This window comes from Leptodactylus fuscus, chromosome 3, assembly GCF_031893055.1.
Source record: "Leptodactylus fuscus isolate aLepFus1 chromosome 3, aLepFus1.hap2, whole genome shotgun sequence".
NCBI lineage: Eukaryota > Metazoa > Chordata > Amphibia > Anura > Leptodactylidae > Leptodactylus > Leptodactylus fuscus.
This window is the reverse complement of record NC_134267.1, coordinates 245,972,730-245,986,472: the sequence shown is the minus strand read 5'-3', so window position 1 is coordinate 245,986,472 and position 13,743 is coordinate 245,972,730. Positions and strand designations below refer to the sequence as shown.

The window sequence follows — 13,743 nt, the reverse complement described above, 5'->3', positions numbered from 1 at the left end:
TAATGAGGAATAGTATAAGGCCGGGGCCCCACGGGCCAGAAACGCCGCAATTTGGCCGCAGTGTTTTACAGTACTTACAGAGTGGATGCGAATCCCATGCCCACTTTACAGAACAAATCGCATCACGGACACACTGCGATTTCGAAAACTGTCGCAGTTTTGAAAATCGCAGCATGTCAATTATATCTACGGAAACACCGATGGCAGTCCCCTAGATATAATTGTTACAGAAAGTCCGTGGAGGAAAACTGAACGTTCTGTTCAAAGCGCTGCAGGAAGAGCCGCAATACGTTCACACTGCGGTTGTTCCCGCAGCGTAAAGCGCTGTGGTTTCATCCAATGGGGCCCTAGCCTTAGTGTGGGAAACTATATGGAAGTGTCAATTTTGTTATGCATGGGACACAACTTGTTATGACATTTTTATATGAGTAAACATTATACTTACAATGACAACAATAATTGCCAGGTAAAAGAAATATATGTAAGATAAACGCTATATAAACGCTGTCTATGCTTTGACAAACAGCTGTCTGAGGTACTCGCTCAGATATCGTGTGATGTAGAAAACCATGGAGCAACTGCGCATGCTCCAGATCTGGACCGTACTATGGGGGCATTCACACGTAGTAAACTGGTGCTGGCAGAATCAGCGTTCATAAAAATGACTCCCATTGATTTCACCCATTGATTTCAATGGGTTCCGTCTTCCGCGCAGAATACATTGAAATGAATGGGAGGCTCTTTTTTTTTATGAGCGCTGATTCTGCCGTGAGTTATCTTGGTACGCCGGCTGCTGCCTCTGCTGTTTTATCCACAGTTCTGGCTGCTGTAGGATGAGCTGGGAGATGCCCGCTCTGCATATGCTGCAGGAGTTCACTCTCCCAACTCATCCCGGCTTTACTGTGCACACGCACAGCGTTCAGTCGGCTGCAGTGGCCATGAAGTGAGGCTCTCCGGCGCAGCCGCCAGAAGCCTCGACAAGCTCCGTCCACCACTTCTGCCACCGGAACGAACAGCAGCACCAGCGCTGCTACGGAGATGGGGGAGGTAATTAGCATAGCTTCCCCTCTCCTCGACAATAGCTACAACCGGCATTCACGCCGCCGCCGCTCAATGAGACATCCCCCATTGAGATTGACTTGGACGGGCGGGTATTGTCTGCGCATGCGTGAAGAATGCGCGTACCCGTGCTGTCTATGTAGGTGAAGGCAGTGAGACACTTCATAGCTGCGATGCTGATTAGGCAAGCGCGACCACCTCTGTGCACACTGGGCAACGGTCGCTTTTCTAAGTGGGAAGCCTTGCTGTACTGGAGAACATTGCTAGAAAATGGTACACTTTTTTTAATTGAAGTTATTTGTGAAAGTGTATGTATTGCCCTGTACTTTGTTTTAGAATATGATTGTCCAGATGGGAATACCCCTTTAAGTAGAAAGATGCTGCTATTTTCTTGTATAATCCCACTAATCTAAATGTACATGGAGAGAAATAATCTCAACAATCAATTTCTAAATCACAGAAAGATACTCATGTCAACTTTATCATTTAAGCCTACTGGGCCCATGGCTTCGGTCCGAATTATCCATCTTGCTTCACGTTGTAAAAGTAACCTATTACGGTCTCCTCCTCTAACCGCTAGTTCAACTTGTTCTATCCCTGCAAAGCTTAAACAGCTAGCATCAGGACTGTGTGTTTCCCATATATGCGTAATAAGACGTGAGCAGCCCTTCCCTGTCTGTATAGACCTTACATGCTCACCGAACCGCACAAACAAAGGGCCAATAGTCTTTCCAATATAATAAAAGCCGCATGGGCAGAAAATGACGTATACTATGAGTTGAGATCTACAATTGAGGAATTGCGTAACTTTATGTTCAATTGTTCCCATTTCTAACCAATTCTTTTTTAGATTAAACCGACAGAAATTGCAATTATTACATGAAAAATTGCCTTGTGGCCGTTCATACTCGAGCCAGTTCCGTTTTTTATTTTTATTTTCAGACAAACTACCAGACACCAAGATGTCTTTCATTGTTTTACATCGTCTAAGTGCTCTTAGTGCTAAAACACTATCTGACTCTATTATGCTCCAATTCCGAAAAATTGCAGATTTTATTTCATTAGCCAATGGGCTAAAACCAAAGGTGAAACTGAATCTGTTATCACTTTTATTTTTCCTTTTCTCGCTCTTGTCCTGTTAAAGTTCAGTTCTATCCAATTGCTTTGATCTTTCAGAAGCTTTCTCTATATTTGATTTAGGGTAACCGCGGTTTATTAAACGTTTCTTCAGACTCTCTGCTTGTTTTTCAAAGGTCACAAAATCACTATTAATCCTTCTTAATCTTACAAACTGGCTATAGGGAATTGAGTTCTTAACTGATTGTGCATGATAACTATTATGATGGAATAAAGCGTTCGTGGCTGTTGGTTTTCTAAAAACCTCTGTCGAAAAGCCTTCTTTTGTTTTTCTAACCAGCACATCCAAAAACTCTAAGGAGTTATCATCGATTTTTGCAGTAAACTTCATATTTAAATGATTTTGATTAAGATATTCAACAAAGTTGAAAAATTCCTCATTCGATCCTGACCACAAGATAAAGATGTCGTCAACAAAACGGACATAAAGATGAATTGTCCTTTCGGGACCTTCCGGAGTTGGAGGGAGTGCGATACAGGCGAGTGGTCGGACACTGTGATAGAGCCGATTCTAGCGTCAGAAGACAGGGGAAGTAGGTCTTTGGTAATGAGAAGGTAGTCTAACCGATGGTAGGATCTCGCTGTAGAGGAATAAAAGGTGTAGTCTCTAGTGTTAGGATGATGGGAACACCAGGCGTCAGTCACGTTCAAGTCATGTAGGGCTCGATGGATCGCACTTATGGACCGTTGAGAAAGCAGGGCTTTAGAGGTAGAAGAGTCTAGGAGATGATTCACAGCCACGTTAAGATCGCCTCTAATTATTAACTGTCCTTCGGTGAGAAGGCTTAGAGATTGCAATGTCTTTACCAGCCAAGATGTTTGGTTCTTGTTTGGAGCGTACAGGGAAGCAAAAGTATAAGAGATTGACGCAATCAAACCTTAACGAATATCGCTCGACCATCCGGATCTGCATAATGTGTCTTACATATGAAAGGAACATTTGCTCCCATTAGTATTGACACTCCTTTCGATGCCGAGGTAGGGTGGGTGCTATGAAAGCACTGAGAAAAGGACTTTCCTGGGAGCTTGGGTATTTTCAGCCCTTTAAAATGCGTCTCTTGAAGAAATGCGATATCCGTCTTCCACTTGCGAAGCATGTGAAAGACATAATGTCTTTTGTTTGGTGAGTTAAGACCATTAACATTAAGCGTTACACATTGGAGTTGGGCCTCCGCAGAGGGGGATGCAACAGTCATTTTGATTGAAGAGATGAAGTGAGACTTGGAGCACGTCTAGGGTGAGGTAAAAGAGGGGAGAAGAAGTGGCAAGGAGAGAGAAAAACAAGTAATAATACAATGTAATAAGCTATCTGTAACGAGGAGTCTAATCAATGCAACAGTAAGTAATAAACAGTCTGTGCAATTCGGAAACAAAGTACTCTAAAATACAGTAAGGGTTAGTTACGAATAAGCAAGAGAAGGACGCTAACGCATCCACACCATAGTAAGAGAAGCGAAAACACATGGTGCTCTCAGAACTATAAGCAGTGGTAAACCACTACAGGGGAGGAAGGCAAATGATAATAAAATAATAAGCAATAAAACCATCTAGAACCGTCAGACCATCTCTAAACGAGGGCGTATGTAGTCCTTAAGAAGTCAGGGACTCGGATAGAGTACTGAGTCCTTACTAGCGTCCTAAAACTATCACCAAAACAAGGGAATACTGGTGGAGAACAAAAACAAATAGGTAACGATAATGAAAACGGAGTATAAGATGAATAGACATCAAGCCATAGTTGTCTCCAGAAGAACGAGAAAGGTACTACATGGAAGTACAGTCTCACTGATCAGAATCTGGCAAACGCATATGATGTTTCTTAGCCCTGGGGACCTGAAGCGGCCAGGAGTCCGGGGCGGGTCTACAGAGCCCTGGGGCTGGCCTATGTCAGAGTCTCCTGGTAGTGGCAACCATGAGGGGACATGTACAGGTGGGATATCTAGTGCCTCCCAGATGTGGCCTAAGTCCTTGGGTGTGAAGATGTTATATCTTCTGCCATTTTTGATGACTGACAATCCAAATGGAAACAGCCAGGCGTATTGGATATTGTGTGCCTTCAACACCTCCAACAATGGGCGCATTATGCGACGTTTTTGTAGTGTGGCAGGAGCTAAGTCTTGGAATATCTGTAGCTGCGCGCCATCATGTGATAAATCTTTTTTTATCTCTGGCCGCTCTCAGGATCTCAGAGGTGTGTGTGGAGGAGAGAAGGCCACATATCACATCCCTAGGGGGTTCTCCATTCTCTGGTCTCGGTCTGATCGCTCTGTGGACTCTTTCAAGTTCAATCTTCCCAGCCCTCTCCTCTCCAAGTAGTGATTTTGTCAAGTCTGAGAACATGAATCAAAATTCTTATACTTTATATTGTATGTTATATGTTGCAAATACTATTTTTTCCCTTGCTACTGAGTGCTGACAGTTTGAGACAAAGGACTTTGAATCCAAGATGGAGCTTATGTCCTGTTTGCCATGCCTCGTGGTGGAATTCTTTAGGTCAGAGGAGGCGGTGCCCAGCTGGATGTCAGAGGTCTGAAGCCAATGAGAGATGGACAACACTCAGGAATGCCAAAGGATGCATTAACCCCTCCTTTCTTTGTTGGATAAGTGTGTGAACTTTCAATAAACTTGAGCAGTGCAAAGCTGACCTGAGGGGGCTAAGCATGGCTGGTTTGATACGGAAATTCAGTGTCTGTGTCATTAATAGCAATTTAAACATGCTCATTAATTTGAACTGACTGATTGATCCAAGATATAGTCGATTATGACCACAACAATTTGAAGATTGAGCAGGTTATTTCCTGTAGTGACTCGGAGGTGAACTTTTCAGGCAGGCCCCTAATACGCACATTCCTACGCCTATTCCTGTTTTCAAGTTCTTCGAGAAGAAGATATGTTTTATTGAAATGCTCAGAGTGAGAGTCTAATTTGTGGGTCAAGGCAGAGGTAACTTTCTGTGTTTTTGCCTGTTTTGATTCTAGGGTGTCAACTCTCTTTCCTAAGGCTTTCATATCAGCACGAAGCTCCGCAATTTCAGAGAGAACAGGTACTAGCGCATGAGATAAGGCCTCCTTCAAGAAGCCTTGGGTTAGAAGTGTTTAGTCAGTGTCCATATCTGGGGACTCATCCCCTGATTCAGGAAGGGGGGGGAATCCAGTAGGAGGACCCGGTAGTATGAGGAGCTTCCCTGGTGTCTGTGTAGATGCTCAGCACTCTACTACCTGGGCCAGTCAGTTTTCAGCTACGTGGATGGAACGATGGAGGATGGGAGGGACAAGGAGGAGTAAGACAGGTAGGAGAGAGAGGGCTGATGTACTTAGCTTGGTTCAAGCAGGAGCCTGTGGCCTCTAATGCAGTCAGGTTTGGATGGGAAACAGAGCCGCAGCACAGCCACTAGTTGCCGGAAGGAGGAGGTGCAGGGGGCGACAGCGTGGTGGAGGGGCCTCACCGGAAGTAGGCCCCGGCGGGGAAGTACTTGGTTGCAGCCTGCCAGAAGATGCCTCAGGGCGGAATACCCGGGGACGTCCGCAGATGGAGAGATGAAGCTGAGAGCTCTTCAGGTAAGTGGATCCCTCTGGGCAAGCGAGCGGAGACAATCGGGAAGGTTAGCCGTTCCGGCGTGTGCGGCAGGATGGCGGGCGGCTGAGACAGGGATGGTAAGCCGCAGGGTCTCGTCGCTTCTACTGCAGGATGTTGCCCAAAAGCTCCGAAATATAGCGTACTGAGACTGGGGGAAGTTCCTCGGAGCGAGGTCTATGGAATAGTGGCTCCGGAGAGGCCGATGGATAAAGATTTTGCACCGGTGTTGGTGGTGCTCCTAAGGAGCACGTCTGTTCACCTCAATGGTTAAGCCATGCCCCCCTAGTCAGACATTTTATTACGTCGCCCAAAGTGCATTACCTTACATTTGTAAACATTAAACTTAATTTGCCAAGTCTCCGCCCCCCCATGCTTCCAGTTTCCTTAGATCCCCCTGTAATATTCTACTATCCTCCTCATTGATGATTACCCTACAAAGTTTAGTATCATCTGCAAATATGGACCCCCTGCTCTGTAATATGAACCCCCTGCTCTGTAATATGGACCCTCTGCTCTGTAATATGGACCCCCTGCTGTGTAATATGGAGTCCCTGCTCTGTAATATGAACACCCTGCTCTGTAATATGGACCCCCTGCTCTGTAATATGGACCCCCTGCTCTGTAATATGGACGCCCTGCTCTGTAATATGGACGCCCTGCTCTGTAATATGGACCCCCTGCTCTGTAATATGGACGTCCTGCTCTGTAATATGGACACCCTGCTCTGTAATATGGACGTCCTGCTCTGTAATATGGACACCCTGCTCTGTAATATGGACCCCCTGCTCTGTAATATGGACGTCCTGCTCTGTAATATGGACACCCTGCTCTGTAATATGGACCCCCTGCTCTGTAATATGGACCCCTGCTCTGTAATATGGACCCCCTGCTCTGTAATATGGACCCCCTGCTCTGTAATATGGACGCCCTGCTGTGTAATATGGACGCCCTGCTCTGTAATATGGACCCCTGCTCTGTAATATGGACCCCTGCTCTGTAATATGGACCCCCTGCTCTGTAATATGGACCCCCTGCTCTGTAATATGGACCCCTGCTCTGTAATATGGACCCCCTGCTCTGTAATATGGACCCCCTGCTCTGTAATATGGACCCCCTGCTCTGTAATATGGACCCCCTGTTTGTAAACCCTCTACCAGGTCATTAATAAAGATATTAAACAAGAGAGGACCTAATACTGACCCTTGTGGCCCAGTCTGAATATTTACCATTAACAGGTCCCCTCTGTTTCCTATCAGTGAGCCAGAGAAGAGCGTTATGTCACAATTTTCACATGCACTGTGAGAGCTGAATGGATCGTTACCAAAGAGGGTTTGTAGCCTCGTGGATGTATTTACGCCTCTGGGGGGAGGGGATCTTTATTTGCCTATATGTCGCAAAATAAAAATTATAATAAAATTCCAGACATTAAACTGCAATAACTTGCAAAGAACAAAGTCCAAAAATGTAAAAAAAAACCCACAATAAACAAAATTACAGGAAAAACACCCCACAAAAATATACAAAAAAATTAAAAGTGAATTGCCACAAAAGTGAAGATTCAGAACTCCGAATAAGATAAAACAATAAAGCGTCACATCCCGTAATACACAAGTTACATGTGAGGAATAGAATAACATTTGTTGTCTCGTCATATAAATGCATTTTGGGGGATTTTTACATCCAGGACCCCCCGGACCAGGAACATAAACAATATTTAGTATCAGGAGAGCGAGGTCGGGGGATTATCCACAAGACCAAGCAGACCTCAGGCAAGAGAAAAGAACATGTCCCAAAAGCAATGTGCTGGTGCCATGACTGTTGTATGTGACATCATCAGTGGAGGACGGCTGTGCTGCTATTATATATAGTCTAGAACTAAACACTATATAAAGTGTCCAACGTTCCCACAGCCAGGACGGGCCGGGACACACCGGAGAGGGAGAGCTTTCCTATGGCAGCCGAATCATCTCTCAGGAGTATAACTGCGCCAAGTTCAGCTGCAGGAGGATTCATGAAGGTTCTGCACAGATCGCTGACGGGCTCGGAGGAGGCGAACAATAGACTGATTACATTCCGGAGTCAGATTGTTTCCTTATCACTTATTTGTATTGTAACAGGGAAAAATTATTCCAATCTGAATTTAGAATTTGAAGCAATAGTGAATTTCCATCCAAAGGTGTCGTCTACTCTCTGCAGTCCTATATACACTGTCCTATATACACTGTCCTATATACACTGTCCTATATACACTGTCCTATATACGCTGTACATTATATACACTGTCCTATATACACTGTCCTATATACACTGTCCTATATACACTGTCCTATATACACTGTCCTATATACACTGTACATTATATACATTGTCCTATATACGCTGTACATTATATACATTGTCCTATATACGCTGTACATTATATACATTGTCCTATATACACTGTCCTATATACGCTCTACATTATACACACTGTCCTATATACGCTGTACATTATATACACTGTACTATATACGCTCTACATTATATACACTGTCCTATATACGCTGTACATTATAAACACTGTCCTATATACGCTGTACATTATATACACTGTCCTATATATGCTGTACATTATATACATTGTCCTATATACGCTGTACATTATATACATTGTCCTATATACGCTCTACATTATATACATTGTCCTATATACGCTGTACATTATATACACTGTCCTATATACGCTCTACATTATATACATTGTCCTATATACGCTGTACATTATATACATTGTCCTATATACGCTGTACATTATATACATTGCCTATATACACTCTACATTATATACATTGACATTTACACTATGATACTACATTAGTTTTGCAGAATTCCCTCTATATTTCTAGGACTATATTGAGCTGCGTCATTTAATGTATCGAAAAACTCGATTGGATGTTTGTTGGGGGAATAAATAACAAGTAATTCTGTAATCTCAGGTTTGGTTTCTGCCTCTTGTAACGACGTTTCCTCTTTATAGCATTCGCCATGTAGAATAAATGGTTATTATGGTTACTCTCTGGGTCGCCCTTCTCACCCTGCTGCCCTCTATATAAGCACCTCCATACCCGCTATCCTGTCGGGGGTCTCCGGGTCGGTCTGATTACTGTAATACCTTCTCACCCTGCTGCCCTCTATATAAGCTCCTCCATACCCGCTATCCTGTCGGGGGTCTTCGGGTCGGTCTGATTACTGTAATACCTTCTCACCCTGCTGCCCTCTATATAAGCACCTCCATACCCACTATCCTGTCGGGGGTCTCCGGGTCGGTCTGATTACTGTATTACCTTCTCACCCTACTGCCCTCTATATAAGCTCCTCCATACCCGCTATCCTGTCGGGGGTCTCCGGGTCAATCTGATTACTGTAATACCTTCTCACCCTGCTGCCCTCTATATAAGCACCTCCATACCCGCTATCCTGTCGGGGGTCTCCGGGTCAGTCTGATTACTGTAACACCTTCTCACCCTGCTGCCCTCTATATAAGCTCCTCCATACCCGCTATCCTGTCGGGGGTCTCCGGGTCAGTCTGATTACTGTAATACCTTCTCACCCTGCTGCCCTCTATATAAGCTCCTCCATACCCGCTATCCTGTCGGGGGTCTCCGGGTCGGTCTGATTACTGTAATACCTTCTCACCCTGCTGCCCTCTATATAAGCACCTCCATACCCGCTATCCTGTCGGGGGTCTCCGGGTCAGTCTGATTACTGTAATACCTTCTCACCCTGCTGCCCTATATATAAGTACCTCCATACCCGCTATCCTGTCGGGGGTCTCCGGGTCAGTCTGATTACTGTAATACCTTCTCACCCTGCTGCCCTCTATATAAGCACCTCCATACCCGCTATCCTGTCGGGGGTCTCCGGGTCAGTCTGATTACTGTAATACCTTCTCACCCTGCTGCCCTCTATATAAGCACCTCCATACCCACTATCCTGTCGGGGGTCTCCAGGTCAGTCTGATTACTGTAATACCTTCTCACCCTGCTGCCCTCTATATAAGCTCCTCCATACCCGCTATCCTGTCGGGGGTCTCCGGGTCAGTCTGATTACTGTAATACCTTCTCACCCTGCTGCCCTCTATATAAGCACCTCCATACCCGCTATCCTGTCGGGGGTCTCCGGGTCGTTCCCTGTTCACCTCCGTGGCTTTCCACTTGGCCTCTCACATGATCACACACGTTGACTCTTGGGGTTTGTAAAGAGGACCCATCACCACCTCTATCCGGCTCTCTGCATCCTTCAGTAGGTGCTCGGCATCTGGTTCTGGCATAGGTGTAGTTTTTCTCTAACTCCCCCCACTCCTGAGCCATTGGTGGTGTTAGTTTTACCAGTCAGTCAGGTCGGTAGTGCTGGACTTGAGCAGACACCGCCTGACAGTATGGAGCACAATTAGCATATTGGGTGTTGAGACGATCAGAAATGATATGACCACTCCTACTGCAGCACTTGGGCCAATTCAGTTTCTTCCTCATCTGACTTCGAGTGGCCTGGTACTCCCACTGCTCATGGCTTCGTATTGTGACATTATCCCAAGGCCCTTCGGGGTTGTATATGAGGACCCGGGCTGAGCCTCTCCTTCAGGGTGGTCTTTTCTTCCTTGATAAAGAGCTGGTGGCTTCTTTCCCGTAGGGTCTGGCTAGTTGTAATAAAGAGCTAGCGGGGGGACTTCCTCCTTGGATGGATGTCTCTCTGTGGTTAGTCAGTTGGGTGCAATCACTTGCTTCCACTTCTCTACAACTTAGTGGTTGTTTCACTGGAGGAAGCCATGCAAGTGGGAGTGGAGCATAAACAGAGAGAAGTATAATGGAAAGATCTGCGCGGCTTCCAGATTGGCTGCAACGTTTAGGCTACAAATACTAAAAGGAAATGCAAAATACTATGGGAAAAAATGCCAGCGTCTTATAAAAACATGAGCTGTGTCACCGAGACCAAAAGGCAGTGCCGGGTATTTTCCACCTACAGAACATCAAAATGGCTACTCCCTTTACTGTATTCCGTCACAGGTAACAAGATTATTCTCTCCTGTGTGACTTCTCTCATGTCTAATAAGATTGGATTTATCTGTAAAACACTTTCCACATTCCGGACATGAATATGGCTTCTCTCCTGTGTGAAGTTTCTCATGTATAACAAGACTTCCTTTCGAAGTAAAACATTTCCCACATTCTGAACATGAATATGGCTTCTCTCCTGTGTGACGTCTCTCATGTATAACAAGACTTCCTTTCGAAGTAAAACATTTCCCACATTCTGAACATGAATATGGCTTCTTTCCAGTGTGAATTCTCTCATGACTAATTAGATTGGATTTATCTGTAAAACACTTTCCACATTCCGAACATGAATAAGGCTTCTCTCCTGTGTGACTTCTCTCATGCTTAACAAGATTTCTTTTCGTAGTAAAACATTTCCCACATTCTGAACATGAATATGGCTTCTCCCCTGTGTGAAGTCTCTCATGTTCAACAAGATTTATTTTCGTAGTAAAACATTTCCCACATTCTGAACATGAATATGGCTTCTCCCCTGTGTGAAGTCTCTCATGTTCAACAAGTTTTCCTTTCGTAGTAAAACATTTCCCACATTCTGAACATGCATAAGGCTTCTCTCCTGTGTGAAGTCTCACATGCTCAACAAGAGTTCCTTTCGTAGTAAAACATTTCCCACATTCTGAACATGAATGTGGCTTCTCCCCTGTGTGAAGTCTCTCATGTTCAACAAGATTTCCTTTCGTAGTAAAACATTTCCCACATTCTGAACATGCATAAGGCTTCTCTCCTGTGTGAAGTCTCTCATGCTTAAAAAGAGTTCCTTTCGTAGTAAAACATTTCCCACATTCTGAACATGAATATGGCTTCTCCCCTGTGTGAAGTCTCTCATGTGCAACAAGATTTCCTTTCGTAGTAAAACATTTCCCACATTCTGAACATGCATAAGGCTTCTCTCCTGTGTGAAGTCTCTCATGCTTAACAAGAGTTCCTTTCGTAGTAAAACATTTCCCACATTCTGAACATGAATATGGCTTCTCTCCTGTGTGAATTCTCTGATGTATAACAAGATCAGTTCTATCTGTAAAACATTTCCCACATTCTGAACATGAATATTGCTTCTCTCCTGTGTGACGTCTCTCATGCTTAACAAGACTTCCTTTCGAAGTAAAACATTTCCCACATTCTGAACATGAATATGGCTTCTCCCCTGTGTGAAGTCTCTCATGTTCAACAAGATTTCTTTTCGTAGTAAAACATTTCCCACATTCTGAACATGAATATGGCTTCTCCCCTGTGTGAAGTCTCTTATGTTCAACAAGATTTCCTTTCGTAGTAAAACATTTCCCACATTCTGAACATGAATATAGCTTCTCTCCTGTGTGAAGTCTCTCATGTATAACAAGATTTCCTTTCGTAGTAAAACATTTCCCACATTCTGAACATGAATATGGCTTCTCCCCTGTGTGAAGTCTCTCATGTATAACAAGACTTCTTTTCATAGTAAAACATTTCCCACATTCTGAACATGAATATGACGTCTCCCCTGTGTGAAGTCTCTCATGTTCAACAAGATTTCCTTTCGTAGTAAAACATTTCCCACATTCTGAACATGCATAAGGCTTCTCTCCTGTGTGAAGTCTCTCATGCTTAACAAGAGTTCCTTTCGTAGTAAAACATTTCCCACATTCTGAACATGAATATGGCTTCTCTCCTGTGTGAAGTCTCTCATGTATAACAAGACTTCTTTTCAAAGTAAAACATTTCCCACATTCTGAACATGAATATGACGTCTCCCTTGTGTGAATTCTCTCATGTACAACAAGATTTCTTTTTGTAGTAAAACATTTTCCACATTCTGAGCATGAATATAGCTTCTCTCCTGTGTGAATTCTCTTATGTTTAACGAGACTTGATTTCTGAGTAAAACATTTCCCACATTCTGAACATGAATATGGCTTCTCTCCTGTGTGACTTCCCTTATGTTTAACGAGACTTGATTTCTGAGTAAAACATTTCCCACATTCTGAACATGAATATGGCTTCTCTCCTGTGTGAATTCTTCTGTGTGTTGTAAGACCTATACTATTTATGAAGTCTTTTCCACATTCCTCACACTGAAACCCTTTCCTCTCTTCCTGCCCAGTACTTGTGGTAACAATCTGTGGTTGGTCAGAAGGTTCCTCATGATTCAGGGGATTATATGATGGATCTGTACTGTGAGGTCCTGGATGTACATGAGGGGTAATGAGGTTTTCTCCTGAGGAGCGCTCCATCATATCTTCATCTTCTCCTTTATCACTTACTGATAACATGACGTTTTCCTCAGAGATCGCACTGGGATTTTCTGTAGGAGTAAAAATAGATTTTATGATTCTTACTGATTTTAGCACAAATTTAATTTGCATGTTCTATGATTTGCATAGGGTGTGAATCAGGCAATAAGATATCATGTATACATCACTACATCACTGTCACTCGGTAAGGAGACTGTTGTATTGATGCCTGGACGTCCGCTGCCTCCGGGGAGAAACACCAAACAGATTCCAGATAACAGGGTTGTGCATCAATACAAATGGCAATAAGTAAAAGGAAACAAGTATTGGTACAAAAAAAAAAAAAAAAAAAAAAGTTTCCTTGGCCTCCCTGGCTGCTCAGACATTGTAGGTCGGTGCAAGTCCTTTCACTCAGTCATGTGGAGTAGAGTACAGTACAGCTTCTGCTGTATCCTCAGTGACAGACACACGGAGATCATTCCGGCTGGACATAGAATATCCTCTGCTTCTCAGAGAGAAAGTCCAGAATAAGCAGCAGCATTATTACCAGTAACAGGCGGACTCCCTGTAAGACGCCAAACATTAGATGAGCTCCTCACCCCTCGGGGCTGCTCCCCTGCTTATCAGGTATGAGGAACGAGGAGAGTTACTGGACTGGAGCTCTAAGG

The 13,743-nt window shown here is 44.1% G+C and overlaps 1 protein-coding gene across 1 annotated transcript in view; it reads right to left on the bottom strand.

The window, feature by feature from the left end:
• LOC142198387 (uncharacterized) overlaps positions 1–13,743 on the bottom strand; it is a 297,722-nt gene that overhangs the window by 85,075 nt on the left and 198,904 nt on the right. Inside the window, exon 6 of the mRNA XM_075269402.1 lies at positions 10,869–13,146. Coding sequence (XP_075125503.1) covers positions 10,869–13,146 — 2,278 coding nt within the window. The remainder of the gene's footprint in view (positions 1–10,868; positions 13,147–13,743) is intronic.